The sequence below is a fragment of the Scomber scombrus genome, chromosome 8 (assembly GCF_963691925.1).
Source record: "Scomber scombrus chromosome 8, fScoSco1.1, whole genome shotgun sequence".
Classification (NCBI taxonomy): domain Eukaryota; kingdom Metazoa; phylum Chordata; class Actinopteri; order Scombriformes; family Scombridae; genus Scomber; species Scomber scombrus.
Genome location: NC_084977.1, coordinates 13,486,583 through 13,510,323, shown reverse-complemented (window position 1 = coordinate 13,510,323; position 23,741 = coordinate 13,486,583). Strand labels below are relative to the sequence as shown.

Sequence of the window (23,741 nt, the reverse complement as noted above, 5' to 3'; positions counted from 1 at the left end):
TTTAACACATCAGGTCCTCAACAATATCTGCTGTTGTTGCTCAACAAGCTCAAACATGTAATAGAGAAAAATTATGTTTGGAATTGATCAAGTAGTCCCAGGTCGGGACCATCCATGCAGCCTCATGTCCTGATATAATTCTCATGTCACTGCATGTTGCTCTTTTCAACAGTGTGAGTGCTCAAACGAGTCCAACCTCTGATCTAAGCCTAACAAACACAGTGTGTTTGGCGACACAGTCCGGCGCAGCAGGGGGATTCAATTTGAACATCTAACCTGAAACCTTCAGCTGTGAAGCTTTCAGGCCAAACCAGGGAGCACGTTAGCCTTCAAAACTGATGCTTGATATGAATCTTATTTTTATTTCCTGACGCTTTTATAGCTGCCAGTTATTTCATGATTGTATATGCATTTCTCTGCATGTCAATGGAGATCTGCAAAAATAATCCAGAATTCAACAGTCAAGCCTGTGAATTTAGGCTTTTATTCTGAACATGTGGCTGCACCGGAATTCCTCCATGTTGACTGTTGCACGCTTGACAGGTGGATTTATTTAGGCTGCACCTGAGAGGGGCTCAGCATCCTGTCTTGCTGCGTCCTGGGTGTGTTTGCGCTCTCATTGATAAGAGCGTCACGCTGGATGAAGCATCTTGAGGCGACAACATGTCCTGTCTGCAAATCAGAGGGCTTCTTCTCGTTCTGTGCTTGGCTCCAATTGTGAGTAATTTATATCAACTTTATCAATATGTGAGAAAACTGATGATTATACCACTTACCTATAAACTTAAGCGCTCTTTTGCAAATTAACATTTTCGCTTTTGTTTCCTTTGCTGACAAACTGAAGAAACAGTTCTGACAGATGAATGAACATCATATTGTACACATTTGTTTGAGTGAGATCGACACGAAAAATCTCCTAATTCTCCCAAGTCTGTTATTGTCCAGACTTGTATGTAGCCTATATATATATATAATTTTTTTTTTTTTTTAAACAAAAAAACAACCATATTAAGGACTGATATTATGTGGGCTTTAATTTAAGTAACAGACCCGCACGTGCAAATGCGCCTGCATGAGAACATCTGTCTGCAGCTGTTTGGTTCTTTAAACAGGTCGAAATAAATACTCTTACCTTTAACATGCTGCATCGTAAAATACACTGCAGGAGAGAGCAATAGAGAATCACTTTCCAAAGACATTAGATCCGTGTAGAATTAATGTGAATAAGTGTGTGAACCTGTGTGTGTGTGTGTGTGTGTGTGTGTGTGTGTGTGTGTGTGTGTGTGTGTGTGTGTGTGTGTGTGTGTGTGTGTGTGTGTGTGTGTGTTAATTCAGCACTGCAATAAATGATGAGCGAGGATTTACATTAAATGTTGTTCATAAAAGGTTTGGAAGTCTGATGGATGTAAAGATTAGGCTAATGATGTGTCTCTTGATTGACAGAAAATTATTTGATAACAATTTTAATAGTCAGTAAATCTTTTGGAAAATTGTGGAATTTGGGGTTTTGACTTTTGTACTGACAATATAAGAACTGATCCATCACAGATAATCAGTTCTTATTTTGCACTGTTTTCTGACCTTTCATGGAAAAAGATTAATCAATATAATTAGCAGCAGATTAATTAATCATGGAAATAATTATTACTTCCAGGGATGTTAATAAAGTGTGTGTGTGTGTGTGTGTGTGTGTGTGTGTGTGTGTGTGTGTGTGTGTGTGTGTGTGTGTGTGTGTGTGTGTGTGTGTGTGTGTGTGTGTGACATTTACTTGACATGCTGTTAGGGATTTAAGCAGTGGGTGGGTGGTGTGTGACCAAGGTGAGTGAATGAGCAGAGAAGGAGAGCTGGTGGGGTTATAGTGTGTGTTTATGCATGCTTTGAATGTTGTACTAACTACTTTTTATTTACTTATTTATTCAATTTTATACCATGAAAATTGCATGACCAAATCAATTGACTGTATCAATATCAGGAAAGTACAGTACCTATAAAAAATGTTCACCCCCTTCAATGTTTTCCACTTTTTATTGCTATTTATAAATTGAATCATGATCAATGTAATTTGGCTTTTTTTTAAAAGAACAATTTACAAAAAAACTCAGCAAAGCACAGCATAAAAAAAGGACACTAGCCAATATTCCCTGATAGAACACATGTAAAAGGTTCTTGCTAATGTTAAAGGATCTCAGTTCCTTCCTTCCTTCCTTCTTTCCTTCCTCAAGAAGAAAAGTCTTGACTCTTGGAAACCACCTCAGTGTTGTTTTTAAAATTTAATTTATTGTCCAGAACGACACCAAGATATTTGTAGGATTCAACATCCTTGGGATTAAATAAGTGATTGCATAAATAATCACCCCCTTCAAGTCAGTATTTAGTAGATGCACCTTTGGCTGCAATCACAGCACTGATTCTGTGTGGATAGGTCTCAATCAGGCTTGCACATCTGGACACTTCATTCTTCTTTGCAAAACTGCTTTGGGATCAGGTGTGAATCCAAGCCATAAAAAATCTCTATTAGATTAGGTTTGGAGCTTTGACTCGGCCACTCCAGAACATTCACCTTGTTGTCTTTAAACCAGAATCAGATTGTCCTCCAGGATTTCTCTATATTTAACTGTATTCATTTTACCCTCTACCCTTACAAACCTTCCAGGGCCTGCGGCCGTGAAGCATCCCCACAGCATAATGCTGCCACCTCCATGCTTCACAGTGGGGATGGTGTGTTTGTGGTGATGTGTTGCGTTTCCTGTCTGCCAAACATAACGTCTAGTCTGATGCATAAAGCTAAATTTTTCATGCCTTTGGGCCAACTCTAGTCAAGATTTAATATGAGTTTCTTCTACAGTGGCTTTCTCTTTGCCACTCTCCCATAAAGCAACAGTTGTTGTATGCAGAATCTCTCCCACCTCAGCTGTTGAAGCTTTCAACTCCTTCAGAGTAGACACAGTTTGTGAAGATGGCTTGCTCTAGGAAGATTTACACATGTGCCATACTCCTTCCATTTCTTAATGATGGATTTAACTGAACTCCAGGGGATGTTCAGTGACTTGGAAATGTTTTTGTATCCATCCCCTCACTTATACTTTTCAATAACCTTTTCTTGGAGTTTCTTGGAGTGTTCTTTTGTCTTCATGGTGTACTTGTAGCTGGAATACTGATGAACCAATGACTGGACTTTCCAGACACAGGTGTCTTTATACTACAATCACTTGAGACACAATCACTGCACTGCACTATTTGTGAGATAAGGGCAGTCACTTTAAAAGGGGTGAATATTTATACAATACTTATTTTAAATTATATATTTTTAATGAATTAAATCTGGAATCTGTTTTCATTTTGACATTAAACAGTTGTTTTTTGTAAATTCATTAAAACAAAAACAAAAAATATATTGACCATGACTCCATTTATAAAAGCAATAAAAGGGAAAACATTGAAGAGGGTGAATAGTTTCTATAGGCACTGTAAACAACCATTTAACTATATGTACTTTATGTACCTTATTAGGCTACTAATAGTGTGTAGGCTACTTGTTTTGGCTTATGTAGTGTGAACCATACACATGTCATCACAGTCAAGCATTGACATTCACAACAGCTTTAAAAAAAAAAAAAAGTATTTTAATCACTAGCTTTATTGGGATATTATTACATGGTCACCTCTCTAATTTCCATAATGTAATAGAAATATGAGAAGCAGTTGGCAAATGTGTGATATGATGATCAGCATTGCAGTGAGAGAATGGAAACAGGGCAGGCGCTTATCACTGCGTTGCACTTCATCATATTCAGTTTTACTGCTCAGGACTGCAAAGAATTATAATGAACTCCCAGGTCCATAAAAACACCCAGTAGTACATATACACGTTAGATATTTCAAAAGAAAACATAATCACTGCAAACAAGCCCGATGGTATGGATGGTCTCTTTTGAATGCTCAGATATGATTGAAATGTTGCACTTTAACCAGCACCTGAGAGAAAAAAACAACAACAAAGAATGGATGAAAAAGATGAATGCAAATTATAGACTAAACATCATTCACTCCTCAAGTGGCCAGCTGGGGGAATGCTCACTTTATGTTGTTTCAGTTGTAAGTGTCACTTAAAAATAGTTTGACATTTTGGGAAATACTCTTATTCACTTTCTAGCCTAATGTGTTAATTACACTGGCTTTGGAAAGCGCCAGACTAGCAGTTTCCTCCTGTTTCCAAACATATACGGTAACAATCTTTTCATCTAATTCTCGGCAAGGCAGCACATTTCCCAAAATGTCGTACTGTTCCTTTAATATTTGTAAAAGTAATCTGAACTTGAGAGACTGTATCTGTGTTCTTTTTCTGATGAATTGAACACGCTGTACCAGAGTGTTAAAGTGTACCTCATTCCCTGTTGAAAATAGAAGGCAACATCTGCAAAGTGAGCCTACTCCGATGGCCCCTTTTTGGGTAGTTAGTGGATAATGGGCTTCACCTCTCAGGGAACATTTTTACAGCTGGCTGCGCAGTGTGCAGGGACCTTTGGCTTTGCATTTACTTTCATGCCTCATATTATCCAGACTTACCCTATACAGCAATCCCCCATTTCTTTCTATCTCTGTGTCTGTCTCTTAAATGCAGCATAGTGTCTCCCTTTATCTCATCATGCAGTTGAAATGCATGAGCACGTCACATGGCCCTCGGTGATCGTAACCACCCAGTCTTGACTCCTGCTTTATGCCTCACCCCCTGCTTTTCAAAGCTTAGCTCGCCTCAGCTCAATGGCACACCATTCTTATGTAGGAGAAAATGTCTTCACTTGCATATAAACAGGGAATCCATGTGACATGCACGACCCTTGTCTGACATATAGTGATATTATTATAGCTACACAGCCTTACTTTCATCAGAGCACAATATACCAGTATATTTACGCACATATCCTCACCTACTGCAAACTCTGATTGTCTGAATTCAGTGTCTCTGCAGGAGGCAAGGTAAACCTTTTTTTTCATGCATCCCTCTCCTCCCTTTGACCAGGAAAAGAGGTAATTGCTGAGTAAATTGCACAATAACACCTCTCATTAGATTATTAGCATTGCATTAGGAACAAAGAGGACAGGTAGCGATGTGCTCTGGTTGCTTCCAGCGCCTCATTGATAGAGGGAGAGATGTCACTGGGAGCTTGCATATTGGTTCCTACTTACTAGAGAACATTGGGTGGTGGTGGAGGGGATTTTTCAGTCCAACATGAAGTTTGTGTTCTGTGTATGTGTGTATTCTGTAGGTGTTTTTGGCATAGTTACTAAATTGGTTTGTTTTTCCACACAAACACAAGCTACTTTTTTTAAGAGTAGAAGTGCACATCAATTTTGCCATTTGTGTGGCTTTTTCATCTTCAATTTCTAGAGACATTTTGACATGATTTTTTAAAGCTTGGTGCCATATAGCCTCTGTTTAACATTACACCTTTAATCAGTTCAAACTAGTGTGACATTATAGTAATAAAAAGTAAAATGCAATCAGGAGAGACATAGTGAAAGCAGTAGAGATTATTGTTTATTATAACAGGTGATGTAATGATAATTTGTATATAATTGTAATCGAGGGGCACCAGCCCTGAGTAGCAGCATGATAAATCCCCCCGTGGAGTCCATACACTGGTGGTGGTGGCTGATGACTTCTGCTGAGACTGATAGGCTGAAGAGGCTGATTAACCCTATAATGCCAAGTGAATCATATTTGATACATGGGTTTTGGAGAGCTCTACATCATCAGTGTGATCATTTTTTCCCTGAGAAACCTGATGTATAAGATCAGATTCATTTATTAGATACATTTTTAAATTACTTGTCAGAAGATCCAATAAACACTCCAGTTTCACAAATGTAAAATATTCTGGCAATTATTTGATGGTTCAGGCTTTACAGGGTTAAGTGATGTAACTGATGAATCTGCAAAGACTAGGCAGTGATAAGGAGGTGGAGGGGCGCACATAACAGCAGCATGAACGCATTTAATGCAGAGAGAAAAAACATATTTGAAAGGACAGCAGCTAGACGATAGGCTAACAATGGAGGTGTGTCGCGGTGCTGGACAGATGTGGACAGATAGATGTGAACAGCTGATATCTTGACAGCCCCAGACACTGACAGCAAAGGACCTTATGAGTGTGCATGATTAAGAAATGTTGATGGCAGCATATGAGAACTAGAGGCCTATGCATGCCATAGATAGTCTTCCTGACTAAACATTTGCTAAAAATCCATATCTATGCAAAGCGATACTCAGTCATTTCATGAAATGGCTCCAGGGGGGTTTGTATGGGTGCAGATGTTGCCGTTCCCCCCTCAGAGAAACTCATAGATCTTTTTAATGGAAATGTTTATAAGATACAACCTATTGGAGAAAACTGCTGAGTTGGGGAGATGGGGGTTCTCCAGAGGGAGTGTTTGTGGTCCCGGAGGAATTTAGCTTCTAAAGCTTGTCTTCATTAAGAGTTTGGTTCTGTCTTGTCACAAAGAGACTCGTTTTCCCGCAGGTCTAAAAGAAATGAAGCTGAACTGAGCTGAATCAAGGACAAAAGTCTGTGCAATGTGCCTGTCAATGACAAAGATGACTCTATGAAGGCTGTGTGACCTGTTGTGCTGTGTTCACATAGTGTTTTATTGGCTGCACATCCACAAGCACCACAGAAGAGACTCAGAATAGCAGCCTCCAAATTACTCAGGAAAAACAAATTGCTAAACATTCTCAACATTTTGAGTCATTTTGGAAATGGAGCAGCTTCATAATTACGTCTGCCTATAAGTGCCTCCCTTTTTCCCCCTTTTTTCTAGTTTTGTCTTGCCTATATATATAATATAGAGACTTAAAAGGAGCATTTTCTGATAGTAAGAGATATTTTATTCTCCATCTGTGACATATTTTATATTTGTCTACTTGTGTTGCAGTTAATATCAGCATCATTATTGTGTAATAATAAACTGAGGGCTTGTTAGCATAATTAAAGTTTGTCCAACATGCCAGCGAATCTCATGGGTTTCAGTTGTTTAAATAATTAACAGGAAAAAAGTCAAGGTGCCATATGAAGGCAGATATTACAGGAAATCAGGTGTTGAAGGATGGTTCTCCATAAGATGCCAAAATGTACTGGCAAATTAAAAGGACACAAATGGATCATACAGCAGAAATACCATGGAAGAAATAGTAGGTAGCACAGTGTTGCTGTACATTGTCCAACCCAACAAAAGAAGACTGACCTTTAGATTCAGGACTGCTTACATGCACCAGCAGCCTGGAATAAAAATAGATGACTCTTGAGGTTAATCCATCCAAACATGATGCTCCACCTACGTAAGAATGAAAGATATCACTTCAAACTAGAGGTGATATTTTATTTCAAAGCAGCTATAATCAGTATTTGTATAATAATAAAGTATCAAATGTCAGAGGCGTGGGTCGTTGTCATGAACCTACAGAGAATTATCACCCGACTCTGCAGCTCCTCACAGCTTTACCGAGCTTTATAGCAAGTTCCAACTCATTGTTTAGCTGCAACTTTACTTTGGTTCACTCTCGCAGCTCTCACAACGTTGTTTTCGGCTGCAGCAAAAAAGCTATAAAGACCAACTTTAAATTATCTGTTCAATTCCAAATGGCAGATAAACGCAGTTCACCATATTAACTTAAAAGGTGATATGTTAATGCTGTTTTGATAACTTGTTTCCGCATCCCACAAGTAGTCATAAAATCAGCTACTGCAGGTTTAAAACTTGTGAATTTGTGTAGCTTTTAATGGATGCTTACTTTGATTTTGACATTTCCACCTGCCATGTGAAGGTTTGAAAGGTGAAGAATATGGCCAAAAAAAAAAATTGCACTTACAGTGAAGCTGGCTGAACACCAGACTACAAAACAGCAGGGTATGTTCAGAGTGTGCGCTGGTCCATCTTGATACTTTGACCACTTTTTTTGGCATCTCAAATCCCCTCACTGTCAATGGACATCACCCATGCCAAACAAAAGTATTCTATATTTGCACCCACACTGCACTTTAAAACCTTAGTGCACGATGCCTTGTTCACATTGAGGAGAAGCTGACTTTCAAAAGAGGCTCACCTCTACAGCTCTCATTGTCAACAACATCTGGTGCATCAGCTGAAATGAAAAAAACAACGTTGTATTACAGCACAAGTTATTAATGGTTGACACATGAGTGTTTATACGTTTTCACAGTGGTTGGGTTATATGACCTTATAACCTTTTATATCATCATTTATATATACAATATAGCAAGAGTTCACTGATGCAGATTAAGTGACAGATAATGAAAATGCACTCAAAACATACTCACAGTTTTTAAATACAGACAAAAGCATAAAAACCACAGAGTCAACACACTTCCTGCCATCTTTCCATTTAACCTCAGAAACAAGATGTTCTTATTTGTTTTATTCCGAGATAAATGTCAGGCTGATGTCAAATTCAAATGTGATTATTGTGTCTTTATTTGACATCAGGAAACGGAAGGATGACTAGGAGCAGACACACGGAAGAATCTCTGAGTGGCACAAAATGGATGGGGAGCAAAGTTACTGGGAGGCCAAGACAATCATCTGTGTCCCTAGGGACAAACTCATTTATTGAATTCTCTGAGCGTCCCCTCTCTCTATGCGCTGTAGTGAAAGATCATTTTCCTTATTGCCACGAACATAAATATTTTTTATCAAAAAGTAACTGTTTTAGTGGGAATAATTCCCTGCTGAAGGTAAAGCATAAAGGCAAAATTAGTCACTGACCCTTATAAATTGATATGCATTTTTTTTATATACATGAAATGTTCCTTTTACATGTAATTACAGACCGAGTGGTCACAAAGTGTCCTGCTTGAATATTTGTATATAGCTCATCCCTTCTTCTTGTTCTTCCCTTCTTTCTCACCTCTAGGCATTATCGACCCTGCACCCTGAATGCGAGTACATATTTCAGCTGGAGAAAGATGAGCGTCACTGCCTTCAGTACATTGCAGAGCAGGGCAACTCAAGTGCAGAAGGTGTGTTTCCTGTTTCGAATCACCCAGCAGTCGCAGCTCATATAAATTCGAGCAGGGTTCTAGTTGCAGTATGAAATATATACCGCCAATGTTCACATTAAGTACATTAAGAGTCTAAGCTGGAGTAAATGTTTCACAGAGAATCTTCAGCTGTCGAACGCAGGTGCTCGATGCAGTGTCCTAACTGCAGAATGAAAACATGCTGGGTGATCTATCACTGGAGTGCATCTGTAGAGGAGACCATTAAGGATAGTTACTTTAGGATTTATGTATGTGATTTATCTCAAGATAAATGTCTTTGCCGGAGATCCACAGTGTTTCCTCATTCTTGTCTTAATACAATTTACACAGAGGCGGACATTATGGCTTTGAAGGATGTTGTTGGAAGTATTGTGCATGATACACCCCATTTACCTTTATACTGTACCTCCATAAGTATATTTCTGGCTAGCACTGTATGACACTGTATATAAAGGAGTCTTTCTTCTGATTCATTTCGTTTGATACTTACCTTTCTTATTTTTAACCGTATCTTCCCTTCTACACCCTCCAAAAAAGGTTGCCAACCATTCTGGGATAAAGTCGTCTGCTGGCCTCATGCCGTTGTTGGGGAAACAGTCGACAGAGCTTGTCCTGCTGTTTTCTCCCTCTTCAAAAACAGCACAGGTAACTATAAAATCACACTGTGAGACATAAGGCGAGAGGATTATCTGGCTGAAATAATGATGAGAGCTGCTTGTTAAACAGTAGTGAGTCAAAGTTAAGCTAAATTATTATTCCAATGAAAGCAATGGGTGTTTTTATTCTGATTGTAAAAAGAATGTATAACTATTTATTCAGTCAGTCATCAATTTACTCTTTTAAAATGTATTGTGAATTAGACTCGTGCCGACTCTTCAGTGCTCAGACTTGCCAGATTGCCCTAGGAGAATGAAATCAAATTATTTTTTTCTCAACATGTAAATTAGCAGCTTTGTGAGCTTGAGCAACTAGTGGAACACATGGTAGTGTTTTACAAAAACAGAAATCAAAGACGATATTGATGTCGGGTGCACCCTGGTGGCTTGAAGATTAAGGTGCATACCACATAAGTGCAACATTCATTGACTCTCAGCTGGGGACCGATGCTGCATGTTATAGCCCTCTCTCTCTCTAGTTTCCTGTCTCTACACTGCCTCTTAAATAAAGGCGAAAAGGCTGAACATCAATCTTTAAAACCACATGGTGAAGCTATGGAGAAGGTCAGGGGAACACCAAGGTCAGAAGTATTCATCCTCTGTTGACCATGAATGTCTGCACAAAATGTCATGAAAATCCATGTAATGGATGTTAAGATATTTTTGTCTGGACCAAAGCGATGGATCAACTGACTGGCCAACATCTGTAGAGATGTGTTGCTAACATAGCTAAACACCAAACATTTCACCTGGATGAATTTCTCTTGATAAATTAGTGATTCTAAACTGAATTTAATCTTCTTGATCTCTTGACCTGTCATCTCAGGGTCAGTAAGCCGCAACTGCACTAATGGGGATTGGTCCGGACCCTTCCCACCGTACCACATCGCCTGCAGTGTGGATGATGACATTCCTGAGGTGAGAGTTTTCGTTGGGGGCGAGGCAGGTGAAGATGACAGACTGGGAAACAAGAGACTCCAGAATGACAGTGGAGAGGTCAGGCTGAAGGGATTAGTAACAGACATTAGTAACAGACATTAGGAACATTAGGAACATGGAAACGACCAATAGAAAAAGGGAATGAACCAAAAGGAACAGGAGAACATAAAGGATCACAAGGTCAAAATCCACCTGCTATAATTTCAGAAATAAACAGACCAAACAAGGAAATGTTAACGTGGTCTTCCAGCATGTGATGACGTAAAACTGCTAATCATATACCTGCTTTTTTCTTTTTTGGCTGAGATTTGAGCATATGGATTATTGCCTCGCTGCCTCTTTATAGAACAAAAGAAAACCCATTCAAACACAAATGTGCCTCATGAAAAAATACTTTTTGTTAAGCGGTAAGTAAATTAAATGCCATCCATCAGGTAATAACAGAGATTATGTTGTTTCACAAAGAGAGAATCATACTTAACAGTGTTTTTTGAAGAATAACTGTGAGAAAACTATTTTTGATGCTATACAGGTCTTTTGTCATGAATTACAAAAGACCTTTTCAGTCCTCTGACAGCAGGGCTGGAAAATCACTAATAACAAGTTTTGATTTTACGGTAATTAAGTAACTTTTCTTGTACTTTTTTTTAGTCAGTTCAGGAGTCATTAGATTCAGCCTCAAAATATGGGGAAAAAAAGCTTTCTTGCAGTAATGGTGCATTGCATTTGAACTGGGAATTCATAATATTATAGCCATCTCTTCAGTACAAGTTTCAAGCTTGAGTGCAATTTGGTCACTAATTGCAATTTTGACATATTACGTTGGTTTTGAAGCCTGATAGCATTTTGAAAAGCTTTGATATTTGAGTGTAATATCCTTTTATACCAAATGTTCTCTCTCTCATTTTTCCTTCAGACAGAGCAGTCATACTTTGCCACAGTGAAGCTGATTTACACCGTCGGTTACAGCATCTCTCTGGTGGTGCTGACTGTTGCCGTGTTGATCCTGCTGCTCTTCAGGTACAAACAGATGAGATTCAATTATGTTCAGATTGTCCAATTCACAGGCAGACAGCAGATCTTCACTCCCTTTTTCATTAGTACAACAGATAAACTGTAGCGGCTATGGCTAAGGAGGTAGAGCAGGTTTTTCACTTATAAGAAGGTTGGTGATTTGATCTGTATATCGAAATGCCCTTGGGCGAGATAGTGAACCCCAAATTGTTTGTGTGAGTGTGTGTGAGAATGGGTGAGAATAGAAACATTTTGTGGGGCACTTTAGATAAGAAGCACTGTATCACTCCTGGTGAGCAGGTTGGCAGCCCTGAGTGGGTGGATGTTGGCATGTGTTGTAAAGCACTTTGAGTGGTCAATAAAACTAGAAAGGTGCTTTATAAATGTGCTCCATTTACCATCAGTAACCAATTTTGGTAAACAGAGAGTTCATTCATTTACTATGGAGGGCCAAGCAACAGCCATTTCAATTAGAACGGCTAAATTATCTGAAGAAAACTGAAGTGTGATCTCTCTGCTGAAAAAATTCAACATAGCTGAAACAGGTGAAATTAAAGCTTAAGTGGCAGTCAAAATAAATACATATTAGTGAATGAAGGTGCTGAGGGCACTAAATAAAGTAAAATAAGTGTGACGTGTCATGAGTAGAGTGAAAGATGAAAGTAGTTAAAATGATTGTGGAAGTGTAACAACTTAAAGGAGATTAAGTGTAAGCATTAAAACAAGTTAGGATGTCAGGTTTGTGTTATTACTTGAAGCAGATGAAGAGTAAGAGTTGAACACAGTTAAAGAGTCAATGTATGTGTCAGCAGCAGGAGTTACAGAAGTTGAAGGCTTTGTGCTTAGTAAGCAGCTGAAATGTCCGAAAATGACAGTTTAAGTGTAATCTGGAATATTATCAAATTATCTATAATTTTGTCATACTTTTTTCAGTATTGCAATGTTGCTAAGGGAATCACTCGTCCTCTGTTGCTCTTACTTCTTGGCATTCTTTCGTTTTTACCCATTAAAGGCTTTTTAGCGAGTATTTCTTAGTTTGAATAAAGGTTGATGTTGTAAAGCCCCCTGAGGCAGATTTGTGTTTCATGACATTAGACTATATAAGACCGAAAAGACCGAAAAAATCAGAATAACAAATGTCCTCAGTAAGCTGGACATTTTGAGGTTTGGTTGAAGTTTCTATAAGAAAGTATAAAGAAGTTGGAACCTCCCAAAAAATGTCCAGAGGAAGATATGAATACAAGAACATGTGCACCACTGAGGCTGATGTTAATGACCCTGTTTCAAGAAAAAGAAGGTTTGAAGCCAAAAAGTTTGAAACCCCATTATGATGCTAAATACTACCCTCGTTTATGTTCTACCTCTCAGTTTCAATATTTTCCTTCTTCATTTTAGATCCCTTTTAACATGTAGCTGAGCAAACACGCCTCATTGTCCACTTAGTGAATGATTGACATAATGTCAAGGGTCTCCTCACAGCCGCCCACCAGGCTCTGTGATACACTGGTTTAAAAGCAGTAGCAACAAGATAAAACGTCCTGATGAATGCTTTGTTTTTGCTCTATCCAGCTGGTGTGCCCTTGTATAAATGAACTCGGTCTATCATGAAACCACTTTGAAATGGTACCTTAACACCTATTTTCTCATCTGCATTTTTGGTTGCTTTTTTAGATTTTTTTTTAACTTTTAGGGTGATGTCATACTGCGGCAGCTGCTTGCCTGCACTGTATATGTGGGTAAATCCATTAATTGTAACATATGTTTTAAAGTAAGATAATGTATTTTTATATATATATATACATATATACATATATACATATATATACATATATATATTATTTCTGCACGAGACAAAGTTACAATATACATTTATTATGTGTGTCGGCTGTGTTGTTGACAGGAGGCTGCGTTGTGCCAGGAACTGTATTCACATCCAGCTCTTCATTACTTTTATCCTGAAATCTGTAGCGGTGTTTATAAAGGATGCTGCTCTGTTCTCAAGTGATGACACCGACCACTGCACCCTTTCCACAGTAAGATAATGACGTTGAAGACAAGAGGTTCTCACTTGCATTAAGAAATTCCTCAGGGCACTTATTCCTGTTCTCATATTTATGCATTGTTCTCCTCACATACTCCTCTCTCACACTAATCTGTCTTTATAATTTTCTCTCCATCCTTTCTTCTATCCCCTGTTTGTTATTCTGTCCAGTTTGCCTGTAAAGCCTCTGTGGTCTTCTGTCACTACTGTGTAATGGCCAATTTTCTCTGGCTCCTGGTGGAGGCGCTCTACCTCAATTCCCTGCTGCTCTCCTCCTTCAGTCACAGCCGTCGATGTCTCTGGGGCTTCGGCCTGCTGGGATGGGGTGAGAACCTTGTTAGGCAGTTTCTCTCAGTTTTATTCTAGTATGAAATATCCCACATTTGCAATGCAGTATCCTATATTATATATGCTCTAACAAAAAGGCTAAAAAAATAAAGTAAGGTGCTTCTTAGACATTAGTAGGTTGTAGGTCTGTAGATTGCAAAATGAGGCTGGAGAACTGAAAAAGACTATCATTTACAAATACATGAGTTTTCATGTCTATATTAAATGTGTATTGGCTCATGGGGAGTTGCACTTCTAAATTAGACCAGCAAAAGTATTTATCTTTACCAGTAAGGCTTGAAAGGTTCAGGAGGGCAAGCAGGCTTTCTTAGGTTTGTGTTGGCCAAGGCGCCATTGTTTACTCTTTTTACTCTGCAGCCTGTATATAATGTGCAGAGTGAGTTTCTGCTTTTTAGATCTTAGAAAATAGATGTTTTTATCAGTGTTCCTATAATGTGATGCCCCAGTGACTGCTTTTCTCCTGTAGTGCTGTGATTTGCAGTTTCCAGTCCATCTCTTTGCATTGTGTTGTAGATATTACTCTTTTTTACTCAACCTGCATGCTAGGTTTTTTTTCGAGATTTTTATATAAAATTTGCAAACTAATTTACGTCACAAGCTCAGGAGGATTTTTTTGTTAATATGTAATATGAGCTTTCCTACAGTGATGGAAAGGATTTCTGTGTATCATCAAAACCAGAACAGCATTTTAGCATTTTAACACTTTCACTATTTAATGTGTCCATATGTTGACACTCAGGGAAATTTTAAAACTTTGACTTTTAGTTACAATTAGCACATCATTTAAAAGTCCAAGCTCAGTGCCAATGTCTATCTATCTATCTATCATAGCTCCTTCTGCTCTCATGAATATTGATGCATGTAGGAAATTAACATTGTAACTTTTTAAAACCTGGAACACATTTGAAGTTGCATTGTTCTCCACAATCGGATGACTGATCTCAACCAGTTTCCCTTGAGGGGTATTACAGTTCTCTGTTTCAAAGGAGCTTTTTTATCAGGGACAACAAGAAGCAGACAGACTGCCATCGGCCACATAAACTCTCCTGGCTAAGTGCCATCAGTTAAAATCAACAAACAAACTGAAATCAACTCTACATCCCTGTGGCAGTCACATCTAATGTAACTCTTTTTGGTCGTGGGTTTAATGTTTCCTTAAAAGATGTTCAAAATTAACTCAATTAGATGAAAGGTGCCCGTGCATACAGTATGAGACACTCACTGCCCCTTTACTTGCCAAGTACAATCACAATGAACATGAATTGTTCAAGTGGGAGTGAGGCAATGAGTTGAGAACTTGCCATACTGTACTGTACATGTCAACTACATCTGAAGTATTCAGTTTATTTTGATTTTGTATATTTTCATTATCATTTAATCTGTTTATTATTTTCTTGATTCATTGATGAATGTTTAAAAATAGTTTAAAAATGTCATTCACATTTTTAGAAGCCATGAAGATGACTTCAATTAGCTTATTTAGTCAGACTAACTGTCCCTAACCTTAAAGTTATAATCCAAGGTTTTTTATTTAAATAAATGTCTGTCAAGTCAATTAACTGGGTGTCCGTAGTGACTTTCCTGCCCTGCATTCAAATCACAAGCAGCACAGTTAGAGACATGTTTTCCATCACCTAGTGGTTGATCTGCCAGAGGGCAGGTGAACAAACTACAGACTTGCTCTTCAATTCGCTTCTGCTAGCACATCACACAGTGTCAGCACCTGTGTGACGCCAAAGAAATTAAATGGAGATCTTCGAGTTTGCCACTTTAAGATATTCAATTTACTGGCATAAATGACAAAGAAAAAAACAAATTGATGATATGAAAATCTGGAACCACATAATTTGGGGCATTTTTTTTTTGTTATTCAATCATATGAATAGTTGCTGATTAATTTTCTGTCGATCGACTGATTATTCATTGCAGCTATAATTTCTACATGCACAAATCCATAAGTTGTCACTGATCATGTTGTCACACTGGTGTCACACTCATCTCTCACAGGCATCTATTCAGTTTTTTCTTCTTTTCAACAGGTGTACCTGTTCTCTTCATCATGATCTGGATTGGATCCAGGGTGTATTTTGAGGACACAGAGTTTGTATAAATCATTACCTCCATCCCTATCATTATTTTTCATTGTATACAGATTATCAATGAATATCTATAGGCTCACCAAAGCGCACATCCCAAAATATCTACCCATACAGATGCTGGGACATCAATGAGGACTCTCCCTATTGGTGGATCATCAAGGGACCAATTGTTGTGTCCATAGCGGTAAATTCTCCTATTTTGCTGAAACAAAAATCATTATGTTAATTATGCACATAGCTGATTACAGATTGTTATGCAGATGGGTTATTTACCTTCTTTTTGTTTAAGATGGTTTCTGAGAATTTTAATTTTTTTTAAACTTCCTTAAGAATAGCGTGCCAAAGACTGCCCTCACACCAGTCCTAGTCAGTTAACTTGGCTGCCCTTAATGTTGCCATGACATTCAATAATTAAACTGTTGTAAGCGACATTCGGTCAGGTACTGTATCTGTCAGGGCTCTAGTGTATTAAAGGGGAACGTTTTTTTCTCTTAGTTTTGTCCTTTTGCTTTTTCTATCAACAGGTCAACTTTATGCTCTTCATGAATATCATCAGGATTCTCGTACAGAAGCTCAATCCTCGTCTGATCCAGTTCAATAACTCCTCTCAATACAGGTAATCCTTTAGCTGCAGACACAGATGTAGACACAGTATGAGTAGATGAACTCAAAAAACTATCTCCTATTTTAGTCATAACTGGGTCTTCAATACATAAATGCCTGAGGACACAGTACATTTTAACCACAAATGACCCACTCCAAGCTTTTTTGGGTTTATGTATGATTTAATTATATTTAGCTTTCATCTTTTTGTTGTTTCTGTGTGATTTGTTTATCTTAAACTCTTAAGGTTTTTCAGTCTGATAGACACTTTTTCAAATGCTTTTTCTCTCTAACAAGGGAATGATGCAAGTTGTATGAAAGCTGTTGACACACCACATTGGGCAATGTACAATTCAATCTCTCACCACTGACTTTCAGTCTGGCCACATCTACTTTTACACTTCCCAAAAGGCTTATCAGAAATTCTAATTGATCCAGCCTCGCTAATTAGTTGAAAGTATTCAGGCACATCATGTGTATTCAGATCTTATAACAGACATACCAAAGACAAGTTAAGTGATCATTGACTTATTTGCACCCCTATACAAAAAAACATTCCCTCTACTCTCACATTTTAATATCCTCACTCTGAATCATGCACCTGCTCTATCTTCCTGCTCACGTACAACCTGACGCACACACAGAAGTATCCTCTTGATTGGCAGCTGATCATTAGCATGTCTGCATGTGTGATGATATCAGGAGTAGCATTCAGATTAGACATGCATCAAATTCAATACACTTCATTTCAATTTAATTCTACTGTCATTAAAACAACTATAAGGCACAAAATAAGAATAATAAAAATTGTAACTCCACTAAAAAAATAAGTAAGATTGTACAAACTATAATGAAGTAGGCCTGTGTAATGTCCTGCTGAGAGGAACAATGTAGGTAAGTGGTCAGGTTCAGCTGGTTGAGAGCCTGGAGGAAGAAGCTATTTTTGAGCCTTAAGTCTAAAGGGCAGGGGGTAGGTAGGGTGTCTATTGCTGCACAAACCTCTGAGCAGGTAGTGTTAGTTATAAATGTCCTGTGTGGCTGTGAACCAAGTGCCAGGGATGTGCTGGACAGTCTTGACCACCCGCTGCAAGGCTTTCGGGTCAGCTATTGTACAGTTCAATAATGTAGTTGGATGAATGGATAGACAGGCAGGCATAGGTGAAAAAGGGAATAGAGGAGTGGGCTCAGAATACATCCCTGTGGGTTGCCTGTGATGAGGGTCAGGGTGGAGGAGGTGTGCCTACCTTTAGCAAACAGATTGTGTTCTTTTGGTCAGGAAGTTTATGGTCCACTTGCAGAGGGAGTGGTTTGATTGTTAGTTTGGAGGGGATGATATGGATATATGTGTCTTTATTTTCCAGAAGGGGTTAGGGAAGGTGTGGATGTTTTTGTTGGTTGTGACGGCCAGCCTGCAGAGTTGGATATAGGTTATATATAGGATGCATGTTCATTTATGTCTGTAATCAAGTCATGGGTGACAGATTGTGCAAATGTACTCCAGTTCATGTATTTAAAACAGTTCTGGAGTTGGGAGACTGCTCCCTCTGGCCAGACTGTGACAGGCTGACTCCCTCACGCATCTTTACGTCCTGCCTCCTTGTTTCTTTTCTTTTGTGCAAAAGACGCCTGACTAAATCCACCCTCCTCCTCATCCCTTTGTTTGGCACTCACTACATGTTCTTCAATTTTCTGCCCGACTACTTCAACGTTAACCTGCGCCTGTGTATCGAGCTCTGCATGGGATCCTTCCAGGTACACACATTAACATGTATATATATATATGTATAAACACTCAACCTCTCCTACACATTTACAGTAATGAAAGTTGGATCTATAGATGCTAATTTACATATGCTCTTAATTAAAATCTAACTTATTATTTTAAACAGCTACAGAATATAAAAAAGAGAACCAAAAGCTGGATTGCTGTTCAGTAAAATGCCACTTTGAAAACCACAATAGAGAAGCATTTTAATTAGTTAATTAGTGAAACAGCAGCACTGTGTTGCTGAGAATGTGACAGCCGCTTGGCACAGGGTGCTTGCACTTGCCAAAGACGTGCAGCTTTTCAAAAGTTGCAAGCCAGCTCTTCCAAATTTGATATAGTGCCTGTGCCCCTTCCTACTGACAATTTAAATTAATTTGGCAAGAAAGTGTGAAAAAACGTCACACTGAAAAATCTTATGGTAACAATTGTGTCTAATTAGTTGCAACATTCATTGCACAGTGTTCATCAAAGGAGGTAGAGCAACTACTACCAGTTTTTCCTGCATGATTAAGATGAAAGGCAAGGCAACAAAGCATTTTCCTTTAGATCACATGTGGCTTACAGCAATCTATAATTAACCATATATTATTCTGCTTTTGTTTGCCAGCCGTGTGAGCGAAACATAACAGATTTGTTCTGACCTGTATTTAATGCCACGGCTAATTCTTCAACCTATCAACTCTCATTTGTGGGTGACATTTAAACTGTCTTCACATGAGCAACCTTCTAATGATGTTGACTACTCCCGAAATGTTAATGATTAAAATCATCTCTCTTACAGGGGCTTCTTGTAGCAGTTCTCTATTGCTTTCTCAATCAAGAGGTCAGTACAAGCCAACCACTCTCAAACATTTACTATAACGTGTTATAACGCGTATAACGAAACTATGCAGATAATTTGCATCACTGTTGCATAATAAACCTATGTCCCCAGATCAGATGCCCACAAGAGGTGAGTTGTTTATAGCTTAAAAGGCAATACTAATTTGCCACTTCCCCCTGTTGCATAAGGGAAGGACCCAGAGTACTTATGTCACCACCAAGATTAATGTGAGGCTGGCCCCAGACAGTCTGAGGGCAACATTATTCTGTGTTTAATACTCAGTACACCATAACTCAAAACCTAAGTTCATCTGTTATATGCTTTAGGGCCACATGTATAATACCTAAAATTGAATTGTCTGTTAGACTAATGGATTATACATTTAATCTACATCTTTTTGCCCTTATAGATGCAATAATTTGAAGGGAAAATATTATTTATTAATGATTATTGAATATTATGATTATTGTTGTTTTGGGGTTCTCTGCTGTGGCCTCAAGTTAAAAGGAATAATTGAACATGTTGGAAAATAGGCTTATGTGTTTTTCTGCAGAATTAGATAAGAAGGTCTATCAGTGTCATATCTGTTAGCTAAATGTGAAGCTACAGCAAGCAGCTTAGCTAAACTAAAGCATAAAGACTGGAAAGATTGGGAAATGGCTGACCTATGAGGATCTCCTAAACTCTCTAATTAACATCATATCTTTTGAAGTTGAAAAACTTTGAAGACCAATTACATAACAATTAAAACATATATTAGCTGTATCGTACTAGTATTTTTTGTGTTTGTATGTGTGCATTTGACAGGTCCAGAAAGAGGTTCACATGCAGTGGCTGAGGTGGCAGGAGAGGAGTTATGGGGTGGTATCCCCTGCTGCAAAGGGCAGCCAGATGGACACACCCTTCTAGTGATGTCCTGACACATCTTCACCCTCTTCCTATAGGGTCTACATTACCTTTTCAGCATATGGACAACAGCTTTCATTCAGCTTTTTTGTAGCTCAAACACACTGCAAAAGGAAAGGAAAAGGTATTCTTAAGATGTACTGTATATGTTATGTGTGTATGAATTGTTTTTAAGTCTTTGTACAATATATAATTTATTTATGGTAAGGGTAAAAGGTAAAATGAAATACAGTATCTCAACTGATAGTGATGCTTTGAAGTAAAGTTCATGTTAATTGTTGAGGTTAAAGAAGGGCATCATTTAAAAACTCTGATTAGTATAAGGCTGCCATAGTATTTCTTTCTCTATGTCTTTCTTTCTTTGTCTTTTTGTTGTTTTTGAAAGAATGCACACTCCTAAACCTAAATGGCAGCTGGTTGAGATACGCTCCTCCGTATACTTTAAAGGTTAAAGTCAGTGCAGCGTGTCATGTTCTGTCATGTCAAGTGGTCGGCTCCACAGATATGCATCTTCACTGCCATTAGAGATTTTACTATCAATATATACCTCTACCTACTAGTGTATTGTTCAGTTCTTTCAGTTGCATGGTAAAATAAAGAATGATAAAACTGCAAACACTTTTGTACCATAATTACCAAATTTGTGTTACATGTATTTTTTTTGTTGAAAATCAGATCAGTGTACTCTTTATGTGTTGTAATTTTATATACTGTAACTATTTCATCAAGATTTAATGAAAGGCCATACCGAATAGCAGTTCTGCAACATCCACACTCTTGCTGGTTTTGTGAAAGTTAAGTCTGATTTATGTAAAGTAATCTTTTGCCTTAAGCTGAATGTTTTTAAAAAGTTGCTGTTTTATAGTTACTTTTGTCTGTATTTGGGTGTCGCTGCTCTTCTTGTGCCTCTTTGTGTGACGTTAATGCCTTGTGACAATAGCAGGTTCCTGCTAATTAAAGCATAAACGGTTTTACTCAGCTTCATTATGGCTCTCTGCAACATCTTTCACAAAACAAAGAGGTCTATTAGCTGGCAGCTACAAAATGTTAAATCAGTGATAAAAGTTAAAGCCATTAAAAAGTGATTGTGACTACATTCTTGATACAGTATGTGCTGATTAGTCATAAAATATTTTTAAGGCAAAAACACTGGTCATAACTTGAATCCTTAGGAAAAAAGAGTGTAATAGTATTTTCTAAACCTTATTTCTGCTTCATAAGAAAAATCGAATAAATCTTTCTTCTTTAAAGCATGATTCTGAAAGATGCCCTTTTTTCTTGAATATAAGCCATTTTTCTTTAAAAATGTGCAGTGATGAGGTGTATAATTCACTGAAGTACACAATTTTAGTCAAGAAACTATTTAAAGGTACAGTCTGTGTAAAATGTTATATTTTTATCTTTATTGTTAAACGTAGGTGGTCATTGCGTGGTTTACATTCTGCTGCAGAGGTGAAACATCAGAAGCCATTAGAAGAATTTAAATTATTATCAATGGTTAAAACAATTACACCATCGTATCCCATTATATCCTCCACATAATTGTCTGTAGAGGGTTTTGGAAACTGACGTGATGATTAGATTTTCTGTAACTTGAGTGATGTTTGGTGCGTGTCTATTGAGATAAGAGTCTGGGAAATGCCAAAAATGTTATCCCTGGTTGACCAGATGGGTTCTTGTATTTTTCAGAAATGTGAAAAGACTGCTAGATAATGCTTGGATATTAGACAACAGCTGAATACAAAAAGGGAATGATAACTGCTTCTTTGTTTAACAACTACCATTGAGGATCCCTTTTAGTGTCTGATTTGATGTCCATAATCCATTGGAGCTACAGTGGCCCCCAGCTCACTGGCACCAAAAATATGAACTTGTGTTGGGCAGCTCCCACAGAACAATTTGATGTCAAATCTGTCAGGGAGCCTGATTTGAAAACCCAGATCTTATGGGTTTTACGAACTTTAATCCAACATTTTTGAAAGAAAGGTTTCACTTTGCCTACTGTTCCTGCTGCCCCAGGAAATCCCAGATGTTTGCATCATCAGGCAGGATTCTCTCAGCAGAAGGTATTCATTAGCGTTCGTAAAAGTGCTTAAAATGAACCCAATGGCTCCTACAGCTCAAGTCCTCCAAAGACATTAAGCTTTCAGTTCAAAATACCTATAGTCGTATAGTCCTCAATTTTTCTCCAATCACATAGCAATGTGCTACCTTCACATTAGTAGTCACAAATAGCTAAATGGACCCTGAGATATTTCTAAACCCAAGCAACCTCATTGTTGGGTAAGTGGAAATATTGCCAACTTTCTAAGGTTACTTTACTCAAAGAGGAGTCACCTGCTGCCACCATGTGGTGTCTTGAGCTGATCAACTTTAAATTGGCTTTGATATGGGAATGACATGCTTTACAAAGTCCTCAGTTTTGAACTTTTCTTCTTTTGAACTCTCCTGTGAAGTCGCTTTGACCTCCTGCTGTAACTGAGCATTTACTCTGACTGGTTTATGACCTCCGTGTCAGGGTTCAAAGCAGGGGCATCTTCAAGCAACCAGTCGGCATGTTAGCTGTTCCTCTTCTGCGGCTGGTTTGGGATTTTAAGAATGGGAAGTGCAGAGTTCGTGGACAGGATGTAGAGTCACTGCTGGAGTGTACAGCCCCCCTACACTGACACAGAGCTGGCTGAGGGGGCTGCATGAGTCCGCATCTGGAAAAGAGAGGAAAGCGCGTTTTGGCATCTGGAAATCTAGTGACCCAAACCCGTTTTTAAGTAGCTTTGATCTGGGTAAGTTGGCTGATACGAGTTTGTTACACTTTTTACAGAGCTTGTGTGCCGCATTAATACTTTGAAAACATTCGTAAGTAATTGTCTTTATGTGTTGTTTCCCATAAACATCGCCACGGAGTCTTAACTTTTGACTGATTACTTTAACGTCACAATACGAATATTTCAAAGAGGGAAAAAAGTCATGGCTTTAATGCAGTTGCCACAGCTGCAGTAAGTTTTCTTTTGTTCTGTGCAGACAGCCCAGGGGGTTGATCTCAACTTAATAACAGGGTGGTCTAACCTCTGTGTTGTTTTGCATGCCAGGACATGTAGTCTACTGTAAGCTGCTGTGGCTGCTGCACACAAATCTTTGATCTCACTATAAATTCATTCACCTTTACAGTAATTGTCACATGCTCTCAACATTTCATTTTAAGCATTATTAAACTCTCTGATCTATTCTTTTTTCTTTGGCCCGCTGATGGTGCAGTTCAGGTTCAGGCTGCACCTCCTCTCCCTCTTCCTCCTCCTGTAAAGATAGATTCAGGTAATGACTCACCTCTGGACTCTCCTGTCAGCCCTACTGCTGGTTTTGTCAGTGGCCCAACCTGAGAACAATGAAAATGAAGTCCTGCAAAATGCAGAGCTGGAGTTCACCACGAACCAGGCGAGTGCTTGAGGAAACCCTCAATTAAAGCAAGACATACAGAAACCGAGAGCAGCCAT

General features: G+C 38.4%; 1 protein-coding gene across 1 annotated transcript; it reads left to right on the top strand.

Annotated features, from left to right (window-relative positions):
• Nucleotides 1–663: 663 nt before the first annotated feature.
• ghrhrl (growth hormone releasing hormone receptor, like) lies at nt 664–20,256 on the top strand. The gene is made up of 13 exons (XM_062424354.1): nt 664–717; nt 8,930–9,035; nt 9,594–9,701; nt 10,539–10,630; nt 11,568–11,671; nt 13,566–13,698; nt 13,878–14,031; nt 16,094–16,154; nt 16,268–16,337; nt 16,678–16,769; nt 18,379–18,508; nt 19,306–19,347; nt 20,155–20,256. The coding sequence occupies exons 1-13, from the start codon at nt 664–666 to the stop codon at nt 20,254–20,256; spliced, it is 1,248 nt and encodes a 415-aa protein (XP_062280338.1).
• The last annotated feature ends 3,485 nt before the right edge of the window (nt 20,257–23,741 follow it).